At 43.5% G+C, this 23,892-nt stretch overlaps 1 protein-coding gene across 1 annotated transcript; it reads left to right on the forward strand.

The window, feature by feature from the left end:
- The first annotated feature begins 1,079 nt into the window (after positions 1-1,079).
- On the forward strand, positions 1,080-16,262 carry tes (testis derived transcript (3 LIM domains)). Its single transcript, XM_040132309.1, has 7 exons — positions 1,080-1,314; positions 6,734-6,819; positions 8,700-9,145; positions 10,602-10,891; positions 12,493-12,708; positions 12,901-13,059; positions 14,404-16,262. Exons 1-7 carry the CDS (start codon positions 1,288-1,290, stop codon positions 14,593-14,595), a joined length of 1,416 nt encoding a protein of 471 aa, XP_039988243.1. The 5' UTR covers positions 1,080-1,287; the 3' UTR covers positions 14,596-16,262.
- The last annotated feature ends 7,630 nt before the right edge of the window (positions 16,263-23,892 follow it).

The following is a 23,892-nucleotide window of genomic DNA, read 5'->3' on the forward strand; positions in this document are numbered from 1 at the left end:
ACACGCCCCCAGCTGCTCCCCGATTGGTCGTCGGGCGCTCTCCGTTCCTATTGGTCGGGTTTGCAGCTCTCTCAGTGCAGAGGTGGGCCCCCGAGACATCGGCGAGAAGGAAACCGGGCCCTCCGGAGTGGGAAGCCGCGTCAAGCTGGAGAGGGGGCGTAAAGATTTTCCGGAAATAAGAAAATCTTGTCTTTAAAAATAAAAGGCTAATTATATTTACAGTTGGCTGCTGTTTTATTGGCAATTTTGGTTCATTTTAATCTTCTTTTTTTTTTTTTTTTTAAGCTAAATTTTGTTTGTTATCCACCACCACGCTGACCTTTGCAGTGTGATTATCTATCCTGTCAGGGCAGAGGTAGATTTGATCATGTTTTCAAATTCATTTGAATTGTTTTCTCTAGGTATGACAAAGCTATTTATTTATTCATTTATTTATTTATGTAATTTTTCAAGGTCGATTTGCCTGTAGCTCAGACCCATGTAGCGTGTGACCATCAGAGTAGCCTAAATGCAGCTGGCTACAGGGACTTGAATTTTAGTCCTCGGCGACTTCTGTGTCCTAAATGTGCGCAGGAGTGGGTGGGTGCACATTTTTAAAAAATAATCTACACATTCTTTACTCAGTATTTACATCTGTCGTTCACCGTGTATTTTTTGAAGAACATTTTTAAAAAACAACCCTTCGTGAGCAGCTCATCACGCAGTTGCCACGGACGGTGACATCCTGCGACCACGTTCAGTTAATTACCATGAATGCTGCCTTTTTCTTGTAACGGTGCGTTCGCGTGCATTTATTTGTCATTTTGCCATTCACCTGTTTCTAAAGGTTTATCTTTATTTTTTATATTTTTATAAGTCTACACATTTCTTAAATTTTCGGTATCTTTTCCATTTAACTTTAGTCCCTCTTTATTTTAATGCTTTATTATTATATTCCCAATTTTTTTTTTCTTTGTTCGTTTTTTTTGTTTGTTTGTTTGTTTGTTTTTTCTTTTTTTCCTTACATCGACTTGCGGACCAGGGTTTTTTTTTTTTATTTTGAAGCGCTGACCGGAAGCCATTTCGCTGACTCTGCCGAACTTGACGCATGTGCGGAGCAGGACCTCCGGAGAGAAAGCGGAGAGTGAGGCTTGGTCGCCCTGTTATTTCCCTGATCCGTTTTCTGTACCATTTTTATATTTTTTTTTTGAGGAGGCGGGGGGCAGTTGTTTCAGGAGAAACTCTGCCGCTCGCTTCGTGTAGAGCGATATAACTTTGCGCTGAGAGACATTAAAAAAAAAAAAAGAAATGGAGATAGAGAAGGAAGTGAAGAAGGTAAGCTTTGGCTCCCAGTGTTCTCCGTCGGCGTTCCCCGGCTGACCGGGGAACGCCCTGAAAAGGTGTGCCGAGCGCCGGGCAGGTGGCGAGGAAAGTTACGGTTTCGCGGACAGACTTTCTCGGTCGCCGCTCGGCTCTCGTTTCGAAAGTGTTTCAGAGTCGTGCTTTGCGTTTTTCTTTGATTAAAAAAAACGAGAATTTACAGACACAAACAACGGTGGCTAACTTAGCAGCAATTTCCTAGTGGATAGATAATTACAACGGGTTTTTTTCTTTTGATTGGTTTACTAAACTAACCGTCGACATCCTTTTCCTATCAAGGTGACTTCCCTTTGAGAATCCATGCGTGTTCCCCTCTGAGAGAACTCGACGCCAAACTGCGTTTGAAATTTCGACAATATAGCGTCTCCCTGGTTATCAACAAAACCCTCAAGTTCTATAAATAAATCAGCGATTATTCTGTAAAACAATACAAGTCTTTGCAAAATTCGGCATAGATATTGTGCACGAAACAGCTCTAGTTTTTACAATATTGATGTTTTAGTGTCACTGCGAGCTGCTCTATACCGATAACTATTATTGAGGGCGAAAATCGTCGCAACAGTAAAATGAAAACCAGCTTTAAAAGTTATTGAACCCAGGAGTAAATGTTTCTCTTTGAATTAGACAGCTGCCGAATTGTAAAGCTTCTCCCACTTGTACTTTTTGGATATTGAATCATATATTACTAACGTACTTCAGCCTTTAAGCAAGAATATACAAAATTAAGGGAGTTATTAATGGAATTTGGCCATAAAAGGGAAGAAGCAAAGTTATCTAGTCTAGTATCTGACTTAAAATGTTGGATTTTTACTTCCACAAACAGGGATCACATTCGCAACACAGGAATTGTCCAGTGGGTGTTCATTCATTTCAGACCATAGAGTTACTTGTAGATTTTAGATCTTTGCATGACACGTGTTGCATTCATTGGATTCCTTCTGCTTAGTCTTCTTATGACCCATGGATAGTCGCAGTATAACTAAATCTGTCTGGAAATTTATTTTAAAATTCTCTCCGTAAAGGTTTTTTTTTTTTTTTTTTTTTCTTACTGAAAACAGTATCACGGGTCACCGTGTACATTTTGCGTCTGCCTGCTAGGCATACCAGCAACCTAACCCGTGGAGTTTTTAGGAAATAAGTGGTGGAACTGTTTCATATACACTTCAATCTTTAGTAACGCACAGCTCAGTCCAGGACTTCAGTGGCCGAAATGCACGTACCCTGGAGTGAAACTTCAAATTAGCGTTTTTAAGACGTTCAACACATTTCTTTTGCTGGTCCAGTGATTATTCCCTACAGGTGGTGTCGGAAATCCACGCCTTTAACACGCCTCATCCATATCGTCTCAGTTTGCCTGGGCCACGGGATTCTTGCATAGACCCGCAGATAGCTGGCAGCGGCGGAAGGTCAGTACAGATTGACGCAGGGGTAAAAAAAAGTGGTTGGTGAGACGTGACGCGTGTAGCGGTGAAGCTGCAGCGTCAATCACTCAGCAAGCTGCAGCTTTAATTTGTCATCGCTTTGGTTTCAGTCAACCGTACCAGTTTAAAATGCAGCTTTGGCTAGGTTGGCAGTCCGCGTGCACCCAACGTCAGCATGTTTCCAGCACAACTTGGATTCTTGCTTCACATACAGGGACAAACTGTCGGTTACAATTAGGAGAAGCATGCGTGCATGGCACGAAGCTAATGTGCAGTTTGCTACAACCACAACCCGTGATTATTCCAGGATTCACCAGCCATTGCTTATTTTAAAAAGTCTCACTTGGTTCTTTTTTTGGCAGTTAGACTCTTTTGAACCGAGCGGGACCTCCAACAGATGACTTGTTGTCTGCCAGAGTGAAGGAATTTAGCAGCCTGTAACAGAGCCAAAGTTTATCATGTGCCTGGTGCCATGTTCCTGTTAGCAGGTCCAGTTTGCTAGTCGTCGGTGAGATAACCAAGATCAGCTCCATTAAAAACAAGGGAAACTGATTTATGTAGACAGTGCAGTAAGCTGCTGCTGGAAAGTGGGTCTGAGCAGCTGGGTGACCCAGACAGCCCCCCCCCCCCCTTCCAGAGGAGATAAGTCTGGCTGCTGGAGGCTGCAGGTCGCCGAGAGCGCCTCAGCCCAGCGACAGGCTTCTGTAATTGGTGTCAAAGTGCAACTTGCCCTTTTCATGACGGACAACCTATGTGTTTAGGTAATATTACGCTCAATTAGGCCCATTCGATCATCCAGAAAGACGTAGGAGGTAATAAGTTGTGACTATGAGCATGGGGTGTACAGGATGGGGAATGATCGTGCCTGCCATTCTGTTAGATTTAAGTTGTTTCTGCTGGTCTTTCTCCGAGGCTCTGACCCCGCTGGCAGTCATTTTCATCTCTAAACACCTAAGTGGTTGTTGAACGTGCCATACGCAAGATTTTGTGGGGGGGATTGCAACAAAAATGCATGACCTACTCTGCCCAACACCACTCTGCTCAAATACATTTGAGATTTCCGTCCAGCAGACCAGAAAACAGTCAAGCTAGTGACACATTAGACAGATCAGATTATCAAAATACCAAACTATCCCCAAAACAGCAGCGGTGGGACTGAACTAAAATGATGTTTTTGATGATATTATATGGATAAATACACAGATCAGCCACAACAGTAAACCCGGTAACTGGTTTTAATGTTGTTGCATCTTCAGCCTTCAGGCTCCTCAAAAGAAGGAAGTTTTGGTAAGATGGGTGTGTGCTGTTTCCTTACATGAGATACCACATTAGAAACAAAATACAGTCGACAAAATGTAGATGTAAGATAACTCAAACAGCAATTATGTTTATTTTTAAAAGTTTCAAATCCGCTTCTAGTTGATGTTGCAGAAACAAGATGGCGGGGTCTGAGAGCAGGTGGCCAGTTGAAATCAAAATGGCTGCATAGCCAGTGACTCCTTCCCTTACGTCTGCCACTGGCCGGCGGCTCAGCCCCGCTGCAGCACAATGACTCATGAGTACGACTCATCTGACCCGAACTGTTTACTCTGTGTCTGCACAGCTCCTTTGCAGAGTGTTGTCACCAGAAGTAATTACCCCGCAGGCTTGGTCGCATCATAAAATCACTGATCAACATCAACTGCGAAATGCGGATGGTGTAACTGCGAGACACATACACACTGAGTGACCTCGGCCGAAAATGGCCAGTCATCCTCACTATGCCCGAGATACAAATTTAGACTTCCACAGGTTGGGTTCGCCTTAAATCCCAACAGTTACTTTGGCATTGCTCACATCCAGAGTGCCTTAACACGAATACAGTAAATACTTTGAAATTCTCAGACCTCAAGCTCGAACTTATCTTCACAACAGCCTGAAAACAGATGCAACAAAATGTTTGTGTCCGTAGAATTGTGGGTGCGAATTGAACCTTTTTCTGGTACCAGTGGAAACGTGTCCATAGCAGAGGGTATCGTAGACTGAACTGAAAGAGTTCCTGGTTTAAATCCAAATTCTGCCAATTTAAGACTGTACTTCACGTAGGCAAAGTGTTCCTTTAGACAACGTTTAACATGTTAAGTTTGGCTCCCTTTGTTACAGTTAAGCATTGTTTTGGTATCGGTACTGAGACCTGGGTACTGTGTTGGCTTCTACTCATACCCAGGCCTACTTCAGATAATAGCGAAAGAAATCGTGACTTGCCAGCAGAAACAGAAGAGAAGCAAGAAAAAAATGGTCTGGACTTAATAACTTTTTACATTTCAACGGTTCCGTTTCTTTTAGAAACACAAAATAAATTAAAGACGGTAGCTATTGAACAGCTTTCACTGTGCTTCTGCTTTCAGTAACTTACGGTAAGGCAAGGAATGTTTATTTGTACAGTACACCTACACGTGCTTCACGTAATGCGTTAAAGCATTAAATAAGCTACTGCTATAACACATAAATTTAAGGGATAAAAACTTACCTTTTTAGTTAAAAGAAAAAAACTAAAATAATAAATAGTCAGTTCATGACCCAAGTGCAAGGAGCAGAATGATGGTTACATAAGGTTCAAAGTCAGGGAAGCACATAAAAATGTTAACTTAGATTTATCAGGAATTTACCATTTGGAAAAAAAACACCATTTGTAGTCTGATTTTTCTTTTCCAGACCAGTTTCACTGTAGAAGTAAAATAAACTGAGATGAGCATCTATTCCTACAATTCTATTTATTCCATATCTATTCTACTCTATTTAAGTGAAGGCGGCAGAGTGCATGTGCTTCCTGGCTGAGATTCACCGAGTATCACCGCAAATCATGTTGTTAGACTTCGCTCTTGTGCTCCTCAGCGACTCCTCAGGGGAGGAGAGTCTCGCACCACTCTGCAAGTTTGGATGAAAGGGTAAAACATTGGCATCAGGGTTCAACCATTTAAAAACTGGGGTCACCGTCTGCATTCCTCAGTGGCGAGTTTCTTCTGGGTCAGAAACAAATCTCTCTGACAACAGTGGTGGCTGCGGGACCCCACGAGCCCTTCGGCATCATTGAATATTTGACCATATATGGTCATAAAGAGTGGTAACGGCTTGCGGTGCACATGAGCATTGTTTTGACACTGAAGACGGGGAGAAGGGTGCAAGTAGGAGCAACAGAGACCCCGGCAAAAAGGGCTGGGGACAGGCTGAAATTTATTTACGGCATGTAAGTGAGGCAGCCAGAAATTGTCTGTGGAAGAGAGGTGTTGCCGATGATGATTCCAAAGGCAAGAAGAAACCGACCCTGAGTGGATCACAAATCATTTGAACTCAAACAAGAAGGCTCGTTTTGACTTTAGATACAGTTTTCTCCCAAACTAGGGCTGCAGCTTAGTGTCAACAATCATAGTCAGTTCATTTATTTATTCTGAATATTGTAAAAAAAAAAAAAAAAAAAATCTAAGAGAAAATGTAATAGCTAGAATTTCTTCATCTTGAAGTTTATTTATTTTATTTTATTTTTTAACTGTTAGCCCTGCACAGAAGAGGGTAACGGAAATAAAAGAGTCTTCCGTTAATTATTTTCCTTGCTGCCTCGGTCCTCTGACTTTTGTTGCTGCCAGTCTAGACGCTTCCACCTGTCATCACTTTTACTTCTATACCAGTTTCACCCCAGAGTTACTGAGAGTGATCATTTCTCACATTGAGCATCGCTCTGATCGAAGAGTCTGGGTAGGTAAGTTGAGTCCTGCAGAATTCCTCCAAGAGCAACTAACTCTTGGAATTCTGGATTTATTTTGCGGTATCCAGCATCGTGATAGAAACTTAAATTTTTTTTCCCCCCCGGTTACGTGGTACGTCTTGCCCTAAAGAAGCTCGGCATTTCCTCTCTGTGGTTAAGCAAGTCAAAACAAAAGTGTGATATCCCTTGTAATCATGCCCTCTGTTTCCAGATGACCCTGGGCCACGAGTTTGGCGCCGGAGCAGCCTGTTTGAAATGCAAGGACAAGTGCGAAGGCTTTGAGCTGCATTTCTGGAGGTTTGTACGGTTTCTCTCCACAGCACGGCAACATCACAGAAATACATTCGACAGGGGATATCCACTTTCAAGCCCTTGAATTCCTGTGTGTGGCCCAGGGACAAAGGGGTAATTTAAGATTAAATCAGCAGCAACTGAGCAAAGCACCGAACCGCAAGTGAAGATGCTTGGTGGAAAGCAGCAAAAGCACTTGGCACTTGCCAGGTATTTTAGTGAAGGACTATGAACCAGGAAGGTCACGGAAAAAAAGACATGCTTATTCACCACATGGTGCCTGGAAGAATCAAGGTAGAACAAAAAAAAACTTCCATTCATTGGCCCAGACTGGTCAATAACATTGCTTTCCTCTTTGCTTAACTGAAAATACTCTGATGGCAGCAGGAGTCATCAGCCTAATAGGGAACATGCTGTTCCTGAGTGCAGCTGCGCTTCATGTTCGAGTTTGAGCAGAGTTCCACGTCCCATTGGCTTATTAACAAACCTGATGGCAATGGTGGAAATATGAGAACAGTGTGAGACCGTAGAAGATGACTTTTGGTCTGAATAGTGCTGAGAGCTGGGGCTAGAGCCTTCAGGGGGGCCTCTGGTCCTAATTCACCAAAATAACTATAATTGGAGGCTGAGGACGACCGTTCAATCCGTGCCCCTTCACAGATGCCAGCGTAAACACTGGTTTTTTGTGTACAGTGTACATTCAGTCCTGACTTCCCAGGGTGCCTTGTCTTTCACAACATGCGCATTTTATTTGGTCCGGTGACTCGTGAAACACTGTTCCGTCTGGACGATTATCCGCACTCCGCGCTAGTTTTCCTGCAGACAGCTCCGGGTACCCCGATGCCCACCACTGCACCAGCACAGAGGCCCACCACGGGTCTGTGGGGGCAGGCGGAGTTTTCAAATGTCCAGCGGTGTTGTATTGTTGCAAACGGACAGTGCCCTTACTTACTGTGCCATGTTGGATCTTTAGGGATCTACATTATTTGACTTTACACAGAACATACATATGGGCCTCATTTGCATGCTGTACAGGCTTAAGGGTTTAAGGCGTTCCTTAACTCCAAAACTTAGAAAATCGTGCTGTTAATTCATAATTTAAATATCTCTTGTTACCATTAATATCACCAGAATGAAAGGGAAGGATTTTAATGTCAGAATTAGTCTTTATCCGTTCATAGGTAATAGGTAGCTGTTTTTTCCTCAGCTTCTACAGACGAGAAAGTCATGCACCATTTCAAAGTGATTTTACAGTTTACAAGACCTTTCTGGAACATGAATGCTGTCAGTGTTGCTGTTCTTCTCACTAATTTAACAGGGTTTACATAACTAGACACAGCTGAGAGTACGATTTCCCCATCTTGTTTGAAATCTGCGGGCCTGCTCATGCTGAAGCACGCCGAGCAGTTGCTCTGCAAATATGAAGCAAGTTGTGTTGAGGCATGTGAAAAGAGCAGATTTTTTGGATTTAACACTGAGCTTGTTGTGTTGATAAACTATTGTAGCGGAGCTGTAGCAGTTTGTAATTGTTGTAACAAGAAACAAATCCCAATACAAAAGCATGTCAGTTTAAAAATGAAATACAATGCACTTAAGAGGAGAAGGGAATAGAGATTAATTCAAGACATTTCCAAAGCAACATAGTAAATGTGTATGAAGCATGAGGAGTACATGAGATTTAAGAAAAATACAGACATTGTTCCACACTGAATCAAGCATTAAGAAATTATATAAATTTCTTTTTAAGAATTCAAACATTAAAGCACAGGACTTTGGACAACACACATGTTCAATCAGAGCAGAACCGTCTTTCACTGTCTCACACCAAAGTTGATATGAGAAAAATCCAAGCCACCCAAATATTTTCATGTCCCTCTCCTCTGCAGAAAAATCTGCCGAAACTGCAAATGTGGCCTCACGGAGCACGATGTGTCTATGAACTCGGAGGAGAACAAGAAGGTAGGCAAGTTGTTGGAGGACACCAAATACACCGGCCTCATCGCCAAGCTGAAGACCGACGGCCTCCCCAGCTACCAGGGCAACATGATGACCATCACTCTGCCCACGCCTGCCACCGCTTACATTTTACCACCAAGTGCCTCTTCCACAATCGTGCCCCCCTCTGCCGCAGCCGGTTCTGTACAGCCTGCCGGGGCCTCTGCAGCAGCCAGCAGTGCTCAGGCCCGGGCCCAGTCTCAGCCCGCACCAGCGAGTGTCCCACCAGTCGCCGTCAGCGCCACGCCGGCCAGTGTGATGCCGGTTCCCCAAGATGTGCCGATGAAGTCTGTCACCTATGAGTGGGCACCGCCAGTGGCCAATAAGTATCTGGTAGGTGTTTTTAAAAAATAATAATGATAATAAATTTTAAAAAATAGTGCTAATATGTTTGTAACCAACTGTTACATTCATCACTGATTTTTGACAATCGAATCATTTAAGTCATTTATAAAGCATAAAAGGAAAACAGACAATGTGGCAATTTACTGCTTTTTAATTTCCTATATTATTGTAAATTGATTATGAGTCTTGGCCTGCTGGTCAAATCAAACAAAAAAATAATTGACCGATTTAATGGATAGTAAAAATCATCATTACCTGCAGCTGGAGCTGAGCTGAGCTGAGCTGAGCTGAGCTGAGCTGAGCTGAGCTGAGCTGAGCTGGAGCTGGAGCTGAGCTGAGCTGAGCTGAGCTGGAGCTGGAGCTGAGCTGAGCTGAGCTGAGCTGAGCTGAGCTGAGCTGGAGCTGGAGCTGGAGCTGAGCTGGAGCTGGAGCTGAGCTGAGCTGGAGCTGGAGCTGAGCTGAGCTGAGCTGGAGCTGGAGCTGGAGCTGAGCTGAGCTGAGCTGAGCTGAGCTGGAGCTGGAGCTGAGCTGAGCTGAGCTGAGCTGAGCTGAGCTGAGCTGAGCTGAGCTGAGCTGAGCTGAGCTGAGCTGAGCTGAGCTGAGCTGAGCTGAGCTGAGCTGAGCTGGAGCTGGAGCTGGAGCTGAGCTGGAGCTGGAGCTGGGCTGGAGCTGGAGCTGAGCTGAGCTGAGCTGGAGCTGGAGCTGGAGCTGAGCTGAGCTGGAGCTGGAGCTGGAGCTGGGCTGGAGCTGGAGCTGGGCTGGAGCTGGAGCTGAGCTGGAGCTGGAGCTGAGCTGAGCTGAGCTGAGCTGAGCTGGAGCTGGAGCTGGGCTGGAGCTGGAGCTGAGCTGGAGCTGGAGCTGGGCTGGAGCTGGAGCTGAGCTGAGCTGAGCTGAGCTGAGCTGAGCTGAGCTGAGCTGAGCTGAGCTGAGCTGAGCTGAGCTGGAGCTGGAGCTGAGCTGAGCTGAGCTGAGCTGAGCTGAGCTGAGCTGAGCTGGAGCTGGAGCTGGGCTGGAGCTGGAGCTGGGCTGGAGCTGGAGCTGGAGCTGAGCTGAGCTGAGCTGAGCTGAGCTGAGCTGAGCTGAGCTGAGCTGAGCTGGAGCTGGAGCTGAGCTGAGCTGAGCTGAGCTGAGCTGAGCTGGAGCTGGAGCTGAGCTGGAGCTGGAGCTGGGCTGGAGCTGGAGCTGGAGCTGGGCTGGAGCTGGAGCTGAGCTGAGCTGAGCTGAGCTGAGCTGAGCTGAGCTGAGCTGAGCTGAGCTGAGCTGAGCTGAGCTGAGCTGAGCTGGTGCTGCAGCTGGGCTGGCTCTGGGCCAGGCTGAGCCTTGGCAATTGAGCCAGCATGGGTGGGCTGAGGCTGAGCTGGAGCTGGAGCTGAGCTGAGCTGAGCTGAGCTGAGCTGAGCTGAGCTGGAGCTGGAGCTGAGCTGAGCTGAGCTGAGCTGGAGCTGGAGCTGGAGTTGGTGTTGCTGGTGCTGCAGCTGGAGCTGGCTCTGGGCCAGGAGCTGCAGGCCTTGGCGTTGGGCCCGCGGGTTGGGCTGGAGCTGGAGCTGGAGCTGGAGCTGGAGCTGGAGCTGGAGCTGGAGCTGGAGCTGGAGCTGGAGGTGCTGGACCACTTTCAGGGCCTGGGACTGGAGCATCAGCTGGCTTTGGGCCACCCGGAGGAGCCATGGGCACTGCTGCCACTGCTGGAGCCATGGGCATCCCTGGAGCTCAGCAAGCTGGACTACCACAGCAGAACTTTGTAAGATGTTTACGTTTATCTGTTGTCTGTTTATCAGTCTGTCTTCCCGTCGGCCCCTGTCACTTTCCTGAACATCCATACCAGGCCAGAGTAAACTGATAAAATTATCATCTCAGGATTAAAATTGAGATTTTCTGATGCTGATATGTCACAATATGGCAAATATATGCAAAAAAAAGAATTTAAAAGTAATTAAGTGTTTTGAATTATATTAGAAAAAAGTCTTCAAATCTGTGTTTTTTAATGTATAAAGCAAAAATTTCAACATTTAATTTTGATCATTTTAAATACTGCTTTTCTCAGAATAATCAATTGGGGCAACATGAATTTGTTAAACGATACAATTGCACGATTATATTATCTCAGTTTAAATCCACTGTAAATTGATAATTGTATTAATTAGAAAAACCTGTCATTGCTAGACAGGACACTAGATGGAGCCACAAGACCAAGTCTGACTCAACCTTCCTCATTCAGGATGATGGATGGTGATACAGTTATGAGTCACAACTGGAGTTTTTATTTTATTTTTTGAATATCTTATCACCACCATGTGCAGTTATTTAATTCTTGCAGCCTAGACTCTTAGGATTTTTTTTTCTTTAATTCCTGCTATAGTTCTACCATGACTCATATGTAAAGTGGGGGTTTGACACTGAAACAAGAAGAAACAGTGTTTATGCAGGAGCAGCCCTGTTGAAATGAGATCACAAGTCGGCATCAACAACTTTTTTTTTTTACTTTTTTTTTTTCCTGTACTTTTCTCCATGTTGCCGTCTTCTTTCTCCTCTGTTGCAAACTCCTTGTCTTTTTCATGTTCCTATATTGTTCTTATATTCTTTCTCTCTCTCTCTTAGCTTTATCCTCCCTCTTAATTTCTCCCAGTATACGCGGTTTCAAAATGCCGAGAACACACACACACTTCTCTCCTGGCTGGAGTGACTGAACAACCTCGTATTGACTTATCTCTGCCTTCGCACACACAACTGCACCAGCAGTCATCTCAACACAATTAAAAACACCAGGGACAGGTTACAGTGGCTATGCCATCTGTGTTATAAAGGGGAATTCCATCCATTTTCGGCACTAGAAGGTGCCATTCTCTACCATTCAGGGAGTGTTGAGATCTGAGGAAAACAGTTCAAATGTTCCCTTTAAAAAATGGCCTTTTTCAGATCGAAATAGGCCCCGCTTAACTTTGAAGTGGACTCAAAGAGAGGGATATTGCCCTTTGTGTAAACCGAATGAAAAGTTTTGGAAGTGCGTAATAATTCTTTGTTATTACTGGAGGGGATGAAAGAACTCTTTCTGGGGCAGGATGCAGCTGACTTTTCTAACACAAGTCAATTGAGCTGAGACTGAAACTGCTTTACCCATACACATCATCGCCTCGGGCTCTGAAAACTTACAATGGGCACAATTTGACATTTTATATTCTAAATGGTCCATTGAAAAATCCTTAGATTATTAGACAAGGAAATTATAAACCAACTAGGAACAAAACTGAACCTGAAAATTATAGAATTTTTGTATCAGCTTTTAATGTTAGTGAAAATCCAGCGCCATACCAACCACCTCTTCTTTTATTTTCTTTTTCCAAGTCGTGTCATCAGTGCCAGCAGCCCATGCGTCTGGGCGAGCCAGCCGTCTATGCTGAGCGGGCCGGCTACGATAAGCTGTGGCACCCAGCATGCTTTGTGTGTTGTACCTGCGAGGAACTGCTAGTGGACATGATCTACTTCTGGAAGAAGGGCAAGCTGTACTGCGGACGCCACTACGGAGACAGTGAGAAGCCACGCTGTGGAGGATGTGATGAGGTGAGAGGGGGATTGTTTAAATCATTTGAAATCTATTCTGGAAGTTGTCGGTCGGTTTGTTCAGTTTTCTTTGCAACGCTATTATTGTTTGGTTTGCAAGCGAGATTTGAATTGTGCGTGCATCACTTTCTCTGCAGTTTTGAAGTTGGTGGCACTGTTTAATCTACGATTTTGATGCGTGTCTGTCCTCAGCTGATCTTCAGTAACGAGTACACTCTGGCTGAGGGCCAGAACTGGCATCTGAAGCACTTCTGCTGTTTCGACTGTGACTGCATACTTGCCGGAGAGACGTATGTCATGGAGAATGAAAAACCTGTCTGCAAGCCCTGCTACATGAAGACCTACGCTGTGGTGAGACACAGACTCTTTCTCTCCGTTTGCTTAAACGGTTGAATCTGTTTTATTTGTTTGTTGGAAGCTGCTCTCCAAAGCACGGTTAAGATCCCTGGCTGCATACATTCTTGGCTTCGGTGGCGCTAATGAGGGTCAAAAACCCGAACCCTAGAATTGCGAGTCCTGTTCTGACCATAAAAATGCTGTTGTCATGTCTGGAATCTGAAAATGACTTTTGCAAAGTTTCCTAGTCACTGTAGGGTCCTAGTGGTAATATATTAAAAAAGAATCTCAGGCTAAAGCAAAGCGGATTATTATATCGCTGTCCAGCGAAGGCTGCGCCAGAATAAAGTGGGCCTGCCGGAAATACGGTACATCACTCACATTACTCACAGTCATTATTTCAAACAATGCAGTGCATAAAATATTTTCTGTAAAAACAGAATAAAGATTACTCTTTCACTTTGTGGACAGTATAATAACTAAGGTTGATATTTCAGTCATTACTTTATAAATGATAACATTCAAAGTAAGGTTGGGAAAAACGTAATAATAATGTAGGTGGCAAACTTACACTGGACGTTTGACTGTAATGTTGACAGCAACTGTGCCTTATCCTCCTCCTCGTGCCCGCGTTGCGTTTAAATAGTTTGACGCGGGATGACGCAGGTCCTCAGTTTATGGTAGAATTTTCTCATGCAGGTTAAACAACAGACCTCCGTGTCACACTGTTCTAGAAGAATGATTGTAAATCAACGCTGGCCACCCAAAATCCAGGAATGTGAAGCACTCGGCATGTGTTTACATGATTTAGCCAACATAATCCCCCTGCAAAGCCACTGTTTTTATGTAACATCATACTTGCCTTCATTTCTGACTGTATCATTGTAAACGTTAAGAACTAGGATTCCACTGTTATGCCGTGTCATTTCTAGCTAAGAAATACTTAGCATTTAACATTGAATATTATTTTCGAAGTGTTTGTTGGACGTCAAAACTGGGAAACTAGCTCAGCTTTTCTTTTAAAAAGGGCCAAAAATGCAACATCGTTTGCTTTACGGTACAATTGCACTCAAAACACTTCTCTGTGAACAGTCGTGACAGATATTTGTTACACTTCAGAGCACACGACAGTGTTTTACTGTTCTTTCTTGTTATCTGTGCATGCCTGTCCACACTCGGTTTGGCTACAGTTTGATTAAAACCTGTTGCAGTAATGTACTGAGAAAAGGCAAAATGACTAAAACCCAAATGGAAAGTTTTTAAGTAACAATATGAAAAAGATGGGTGAAACATGCCAAATCTCCACGTACAAAAGACGACTCCGTGACTTGACATAATTTATAACCTCCTCCATCCCAGAAATGCTCAGCCTGCCAGAATGCGGTGGAGCCCGAGGCCCAGAGGGTTTCCTACGGTGAGCACCACTGGCACGCTGAGCCACAGTGCTTCAAGTGCTCCGGCTGTTCCAAGTGCCTGATCGGCCAGCGCTTCATGGTGGCGCAGGGCTTCCTCTTCTGCTCCATGGATTGCAAGAAGAAAACCATGGCTTAGGGGGCCAGAACGGCAGCTCTCCATCTTCTCCACAACCACTTGTGAAACCAGGTCAGGTTCAGCTGAAACTAGAACCAGACCAGGAAAAACAAACACTGGTGCAGCTGCGCAAGTTCAGAGATGGATTGTGGTTGCGTTAACATCAAGTAGAGTGCCTGATACCTCTAATCTAGACATGTACAATAATAAGGATTCCATTTGCATTTAGGTGCTCTTTCCTCTTTGTCCATGAAAAAACACAGTATTGACAAATCTGTCTCAACTAGGATGACACCTAAACTTCTTCTGTCCAGTTTGTCCTCTGTCTCTGTCCTTGCTGCTTTTCTTGCACTATATTTTCATACTGATGAGATTCATTTTGTATTGGTCAGAGGTGGCAACCCAGGTTTTTTTGTTATTATTTTTTTTTATTTTAAATGTTAAACCTGTGTCTGTTTAATGGAACTAGCGCTGTTCTACTCCTAAACAACCTGTTGTCGATTTAATGTGCCACCTGTTCAACAAACTACTGATACTCACTCTCCTCTATGCAGCAGTGTGATGAGCACTATTAGCCAGGTTTGGGGTTGGTTTGCTTCCAGTGCACTGTATTCCGGATCAGAGTGAAATCAAACAACAATAATAATAATCTCAAAACCTTAAATTCTCAATCCGGTCGTCATGCAGCGTATTTCAAGGGTTTTGACTGAAGAAATTCAATTCCTGAATTTAAGTGAAAGAACTGGAAGTGAACAGCCCCAACTCTGACAGCAGTATATCCGGCTCAAAGCAGCAGCCGCCCGCCGTAGTTGTTGCCGTAGCTTTGTCCTGTCGGGTACAGTAGTATCTTCATTTTGTCTTAAGGGAACAAACCAATGTGAAAACCTTCCAGTATACATCACCAATTACAAGTTTTTTTTGAGGTACGCATGTGCAAACCATTGCAACAGAAACAACAGCACTGCAATTACGCGGTGGTCTATAGACAGGCGTGTGACAGGTGTTTCTAATATCGATCCCTTTGTGTATGTTAACGTGGGTAAACAAAGTGCACAGAGATTTGGATTATTGCAACATTGTCAGACTGCATTAGCTTTTATCTAATTTAACTGGTAACACCGTGTCATGAAGTTCAATGCACAACAGCAACACCACAAACTGTATCTTCAGCAGATTCTATAGGTGTGATAGGTTTAACACCGACCTGGTGCAGTCTTCACAACTATTCAGTTACTGTGTGCTCTTGCACTTAATTGTACAGGTGTTTCTTTCGTTATTTATTCCACACAGTGGTCTCTAGTCTTGGATCCACATTTATTAAATAACTGAATAAAAATCACACGAAAAATAGACAATATATATATATCAAGTATAAATCAAAGGAAAAAAGGTGGACAAACCGGTCGTGGACTGCCGAGAATTCGTAATCTCCCTCTGCAGTTACTTAGGATTTGCCAGAGCAGTTAGGTTTTTATCCAAGTCTACTTGTGTCACCCACTGGCCCCATGATAGATACAAACACTGTAAAGTTGTCATATAGGAGGAATGGCGGGTTTGCCATGGCACCCAAAGGCTTGATGAATTGAGAAAAGACACTGTAAATTTTGACACATAAAACTTCCTTGTCACTTTTGTTATTTTTGTGCCATGTACTTTCCTTTTCATGCAATAAACTGCACTTTAAACTGCTTTTCTCTCAATTATTTGGGCGATAGATAAATCCCTGAAATACGGTGCAGTTTGTCACTTGGAAGCTAATTAAACCCCTCACAGCCGCCGTCCACCCGCACAAGCTGTTTTCGATTACGCTCGATTGGACCTCTTGTCGCGCTCAGACAGCTTGACTGACACACCCCTCCTCTCTCCCGTTATATTTCGCTGCACCTGTTACAGCAGCAGAACCTACTTAGCGGTCTTGTGGGCACCACCAGGGCCCTCAGGCTTGATGTAGCCAAGGAAAGGTGTTGTTCGCCGCTAAAGTGACGTGGCAGCACGGCTGATCGCCTGCTCCACAACAACCCTTCATGCAACAAATCGTGGCAGATAAAGACATTTTTTCTAGAACAGACATTTTGACTTGCTCAGAACAGGAACACCTCAGGTATAACTAATAACATTAATGATAACCTATGTTCCTTAAAATGTCCCAGTGAACCAGCCCACTGAGCCAGTATGCAACACACCAGGACACCAGAACTGGCTCACTGAACTGGAATGCAGCAGTGGTTGATGTTATTAATTATACTTATGCTGTGATGTGTCTTCCATGAAAAAGGTTTCTTGGTGCACTTGGTGTGGTGACCTCGTGTACTTCCCACCATGGCTTCAACCTGAGCAGAGGTGTAATCAGTATAACTGGAAACACCTGTGTGGACGTGCAGGGCCTTCGATATTGCTGATGGCTTGTTTGGAGTGTGAATTCAACAGTTGGCCAGTTCTTACACATTGCCCCTCTAAAGGTAAAGTGCTTCACCTAGAGAACACAAAATGCAGGGAGGTGACTGCTTTGCGGTTAGTAACCTGCTTGGATTGGGGAATAACGTTTTCCGCACGGGTTTACCTTGCAATCTGATGATGTGACCGGTAGGCTGACGACGACGACTTCAGACCCAGTCTGCCCAGTCAGAGAGACAGGAAGGATGCAGTGGAGGCAGGACTGGAGGAAGAGCCACGAGAGGGAGAGCGGCTAGAGCCGCGGCATCAGTAGCTGAACTTGAGGAAAGGGTGGAGGAACGTTGCAGAGAGGATGCAACACAGTTTTATGGCCTACGCACTACTTACTACTACTTCATCCTCTCATGTTGGACTGCGGGCAGACTGGAAGCTACAGCGACTCACTATCGCCTCTTGAGGTACAAAGTGGTATTACGAGATGGGACAGGCCGGGGCTAGTTGGTTAGCATGCCAGCTGCGGTAGATATCTCCTCAACACGATTCGTAGGCGTCTTTGACATAACGTCAAAACCGTTATTTGCTCACATTCGGTTGATAAGCTTAGTTAATTTTAATACGTATTGCCCCTTTAATTATCAGTAAAACTCCCTTTGACTCCCCCATGACCCATGATGACCAATGTGACCCGTGCTCTGACGTATCAGTTTTTACACGCTGATGGGAACTCTAGCAGGCTGGCCACGGTGGAAAAACCACCTCTGCGGGGCTCGTGTTTTCATTCACTAAGTGGAAACTGCACAATTCAAGGAAGCTCCATCTCTGAAGAGACCCATTGTCTTAAATGGCAGTCGGCCCAAAGCTACACTGCTATTTCCCCTCTTTCAACTACAACTCTACCAGGCCTGAAGTGACCGAATTGCCTGGCCAGCTCCAGGATCACCCAGATGTCACCCCTGTCCAACATCCTCCTGTATCCTCTCTCTTATTTTGTCCTTTCGGAAATTCCTTGCTTTTCCCGTTCTTCTGTCACGGGATTCAGGGCATTTTTGGCTTCAGACTTGCTGCGTTGATCCAGAAATTAAAGCTATATATGCAAGTGTTCCCCTGTCGTCCTACCTAGGAAAGGAGTTCAGTACACTGAAAGCAGTGCAGAGAGGGATGGGGTTTTCTTCCTGTAATATTTTGAGCCTTTTGGATTTTGCATGTGATTTGTTTCACACTTGAATTCACATTGTGCTGCGGTGTAACACAGGAATTTGCATTGTAATTCATTTCTCTCTGGAAATTGCATCATGTTAAAAGTTTAATGGAATCCCGCCTCGACTCCATCACATAAACCACCTCCCCAGTCTTTTTTTTTTTTCCCCCCTTCAGTAAGTGGAACTTGTTTTGCTCCCAGCTCCATTGCTAAGGAGCTGGGAGCAAGGCTAAAGTGTTGATTTTCTTGAGGTTAACCTCCCCATCACCAAATTAAGACGGATGTTTCTGCTACTCCTGAGGGAGCTGGATGATGCTTATATGGAGCAGAGCACTGACAGGCGTGGATGACAGACAAGAGCAGCATCCTCTGCTTTCCATGTATCCTCCTCGACGTTGATTGTATTGGAGTCGGTGCGAGTCTATCATCCCGATTTGGCAGGATTCACCCAGTGCCAGCAACAGTAACATTTGCTGATTTTGAGTTCCATTTATCTTTTTGTCCGTTAGTGACACATTTCAGGAAAACCTTGAAAGCTGGACCCTGAGCCAAAGAACTGATTACATTCGGGGCACCTTATAGCCATTTATAACGCACTTTACTCCTGAACGATGAGCTTTAGTAGCATTCCATGGTTAGCATGTCACTCCATCATCACCAAATATAATACATAACTTTTCTTTTTTTAAATATGCCACACTATTTTGCTACAAGTGGTTTATAAACTGACATAGAATAAACATCAATGCCTTGTATTTTAAGACGTTACCTACAGGTGGCCCTACAGCAACATGCTAAATTTAAATGGCCGTAACCTATTATTAACAAGTATAACTTTAATATCTATCCTATCACAAAGCCCTGATGTTCTCCGAGAGGATTTAAGTGTTTTTGAAAAAAGGTCTATCAGAAAACTAATATACTTTTTTAAATTTTATGTTAATAAAATTTAGAACATTTAGAACATTGTGTATCCTTAGTTCACTTAGTCCATTTTAGTTTGTAACACTTTTAAACCCATGCCAATCTGCTGTCCACGGACCCGTTCTTGCAACAACTTTCACCTTCCAAAAAAATGCAATGGCATTCTGACAATTCACCAAGTTTGTTGCTTAAGAAAAAAATCGTATTGTAGAGTCGAGGAATCGAATTTGGTTGCTGGGAGTAAGTTTCCCCGAGTTGAGTATGTGGAAGACCTGATCTTCATAAATCACAGAGCTTGCACTCAGAGATTCCATGCCATCAATCACAGTCATGAAAGCATAAATGTAGTACAGCAGCATCTACGAAAATTGTATCCAATGTGTAAGCAGTGAGTCAAGAGTCTCAATGAAGACGGATAAGAGATTAAATCAAGATGAGATTTTGTAAGCTATTTGGCATTTGGATGTTGTATTTCCACAACCTTAAGCTAGGACAGTGTGGAGACACCACATGAAACAGACTCTTCACAACCGAGTATAAGTGTTTTTCATGCTTCTGCGCTTGGATTGCAACACAATACTCTTAGTTAGCACTTAGTTGGGGCACAAGTCTCTATATTTTGCCCAGTTTGAATTAGCCAATCTTTATATTGTAGAATATTGTCTTCTCCCTGTAACAATGACCACCGATAAACCACTCAAGTTATATTTAAACGCATTCTTACAGTAAATGTAGAGAAGGTAGAGGGTGATTAGAATCATATCTGAAGCTTATCGCTTTTAAAAAAAAATTTTTAATTCATTTATTTATTTATTTTTTTGTCTAAAAGCACCTTAGTGGTTATTCAGCGGACACAAAACATACTCATTCTGATCCTGTTGCCTGTTTGACAACCAACCTTAAGCAAAATCCTATTTCCACTTCCTTGGAAACTACTATTAAAGGGCTGCTATAAAGCTGCTATAGTCAATATCTTGATAGGTTGTGTTATTTCAGGAGTTGGTGGAGACCAAAACAGAGGTAAATGGAGGGTGAATGTTGGACTTACATTTATCAGGTGGACTCAAATTAATATAAATGATGCTCTGTGTCTGCTTGGTGTCTACTTAACCTCCATTGTTTGGTAACATGTTAGCCATATCAGCTTTATAAGATGATCATGTGTCGGTGTATACAACTTGTTGCACTGACCCCAAGTGGCAAAAAAAAAATCAATTTATGCAGCTTTAAGGAAAAGGTAGGAAGTTCCTTCAAAAGTAAAGATAAGGAATTAAACCAGCCTTTTGGGACAGTCCGTTTACATATGGTATGGTTTCCAGTATGGGTTCCAGTATGGTTTCCATATGGGTTTACCACAATGGGCTGGATTACTGGATAACTGCCCCACCTCCCATGAAGAGCAGCACGCAGCCACCTCCCTAAGCTTTTCCAAGGGAACCATCCAGGACTGTCGCCCATGCAGTGGATGAGTCCGACCCCAAACAAGGCTAGGTGCAGTCACATGAAGAGCATCTCAAGTCACAGTCTTGAGTGAATTAGTTCCTGTCCTCGCTGCAAAATCCAAACCAGTCATTACACCTAAGAATATGTTTCAACTACTTGAAGGAATAAACAGCACAGAGACAAAGCGTCAGAGCACCCTGATAACATTCCTGTAACTAGAGATATAATGTAAGAGAGCAGTTCAGGCATGCAAAGCACACAGTGGAAAGGATTGCTTTTTAATCACTATGATAAGAAAAGATCAGCAAAGTTGAGGAAGATATTGGAAGGCTGCAGGAATGAAAGACTGATATACAGTAAAGCAGCAATTCTGTGCTTTCTGTAAGAATGTGATGTCTAGAATAGTGAAGTTTCACTTGTTTGTTTGTTTTTTTTCTTCCATCTTTAGGGAAGTAAAGATTGGGGAGGAACTGCATATAATCACTATCTCAAATGAAACAAGTTATCACTGAAATTAAAAACAAAATATCAGCAGTTTTTCAGAGTCAGCAAATGGCAGGTCAAGGTGAGGGCTTCATACTTTCTAGCTAAGAAGTACATCCAGTTCTGGCTCCTCAGGCTCCAACATCCCAGGTTAAACACGGATTGACTGTACAATGGAATCTAAGAAGTTTCCTTGACTTATGACCACCCACATTCCTCTAGAGAGGGAGGAGACAGTGAGCAGGAACAATTCATTTTTATGGAATGCCATTATAGAGGAGGCCTGGTATTACAGGCTATGATCCAGCCAACAGGAGCAATCGTGTTCAGTGACACAGTCAGGCAAGCTATGTGCATGTGTGGCTCGCATATTGTGGAACGGGTGCCAGGCGTCACTACATGTTAAAGAATCAGGTCACCCAAAAACCAAAAAATGTCAAATATTCTTGTTTACCTCTAATGGTGTTTAGCCATGCATAAGGTTTTGGTTTTATTTATACAGATTTAGAGATATGTGTGGATGTCTTGGTTAACCTGGACAGTCAACAGACTTCACTGTCAACAGTTTTCATTGGAGCTACTTTCCGTCCAACTCAGTTGAACCGCACTGATTCTAGAAGGAGACGTCGCTGTTGAATTTACTGAATGTCATTTTTCAGTGCAATGAGCACCACAAATTTAATCCCGTTCTCCTGTGTTGCACTGGGGCGACTAGCGGGTGAACATAGTGGACACAGTCCTCAGAAGTTTGTGGAGACCAAAACAGAGCCAAAAGGAGAGTGAGTATTGGGTTTACATTCATCAGATGGACAAACATCAGGACTCCAAATTAATGTCGATGTTGCTCTGTGTCTGTTTGCTAACATGTAAAAAAAATCAGTCAAAAAAAAAATCAAGGCTTTACACATATGTAGTAATGCTTCCCAAGACAGACTAAACAGACTTTGGAGGCAGAAAGCTCGGCCCCATAAAATTTGAGACACACGCCTCAAATTAACTGCAGTTATAACCAAAGCAATCTGCATAGCAACATATCCCCGGAGGAACACTGACGCTGTTCTGGAGGCTTGAGTTGGTCCAACACCTAACTAAGACATGAAAAATGAACTGCCCGTCAGGTAAATTCAGTATCGTACTGAGGAGGCAAACCTCCTCTCTCTTTTATATGCAAGCGCAGCCACAGTCCTTTATTTAAATCAGTTACCAGTTGATGCAGGACGGACTCTCGCAGCACAGCATTGTTCAACTGCCAGAACTCGTTTCGGGAGCTGCTACATGCTGCATTTGCTTGTTCCCCAGGGGCTTTCAGAGAGGGATCAGCTCAGGTAACTGCGTGGCAATGTTGAGTCTGGTTCGTTTGAAGGTTTATTTTAACTTGGTGTAAAAACATTTGAGCAGTAAACAGTCTCTTAGAGTTTCTCTTCTTCCTCCTCTTCCTTTTCATAACCCCCCAGTTCCTCAAAGTCCTTCTCCGTAAAGGTCTAATTATTCCTCTCCTTCTCCGTCCTCATGTCTTCTCTCTTCTTCTCTTCCCTCTTCTTTACTTCTGCTACTTCTTCTACTACAGTCTTTTTGTCTCTTACAGAACTCCTTCCCCTTTCTGATCCTCCAACCTACAGTTCTGCTTTAGCCTCTTCCTCATCTTTCTCTGCATCTTTCCTCTGTCCTGTAGTTTAGCCCCTTTTTTTACAACCGTCAGTCGAGGAGGACTGATGCTTGTTAGAGATGCTCTCCTTAATCCTTTATTTGCTCTCTCCCCCGTTCTCCCCCTTTGAGATCCTTCATCATCCTCTCCCCCACACCTTTTTTGTCATCCTCCCTCTACTCCAGCCTTTTTTCCAGAACACTGTGATCCTCACAGGATTGCTTTGACGTTAATTACCTCTCTTCGTGTCACTGTGTTGTTTTTCGCCTTTCAACACCATTCCCTCCACCACTGAATTGATTTACTTTCTCATCTTCCATGAGTAACTTTCCTCTCTGTTCCCCTGGTCTCTCTTTCCCTTTCTCCATCAGTACCCAAAGGTTGGACAGATACTTAAAAAAAAAAAAAGTTTGCGGTGCCAGATACATGTTGATGTGTGGATCGGCTCAGATTTTTACTTTCTTCCTCATGCTGAAATCATCCTAAGTAGAGGCCAACAGAACATTGCGATCCAAGTTTTGACATTATTTTTTATTTTATTATTTTATCAGGCTGGAAAAAATCTGATACTAAATAAAGTCAATGCTAGCAGTCGTGAGGAGACATTCAGCTCTAATGCTACCTAAAACAAGGAGGAAAGGGTTCCAGGTTGCCCCCAAGTCTGAATGAGGAATTTATCACAAAAGAGGTGATGGAAGTTTTACTGGTTATTATTTAAACAAGTCTGTTATCACTTGTGGAATATATTTTCATCAGTTTTGTTTGAACACTGTAATTTCCACGATTTTATGAATGAATAATCTGAACTCTAGACACGAACCCTCCCCAATTGTAAAAGTACAAACCGTAACACTATAATGTTGAAAATTCTCCATGACAAGAAACGATTGAATGAAATGAAGGAAGAACAAAGGGATAGGAAAAGGAAAAAGACAGAAGGAAAGCAAAGAAAGGACAGAAGGAACAAAGCATCTCAGACCTAATAATAACACCTAAAAACAAATATCTCCTCCCATGGAACCTGATCAGGAAAAGTCCTAGTTTATGAGGATTTACTTTGGCGTGCGTCACATCAAAACAATGGGAAGTTTTTGTTGTATCCAGTAGGAGTCACTCTTCCCTATGGGCCTGTGGTTTATAAATTAGGGCTCTGGTGTTGGACTTCATGGGCTTTTAATGTCTGTGAGAGGGCTTCGAGGGTTTGAAAACTTCCACCACACAATGTGGAAGC

The sequence above is a fragment of the Xiphias gladius genome, chromosome 8 (genome assembly GCF_016859285.1).
Source record: "Xiphias gladius isolate SHS-SW01 ecotype Sanya breed wild chromosome 8, ASM1685928v1, whole genome shotgun sequence".
Classification (NCBI taxonomy): domain Eukaryota; kingdom Metazoa; phylum Chordata; class Actinopteri; order Istiophoriformes; family Xiphiidae; genus Xiphias; species Xiphias gladius.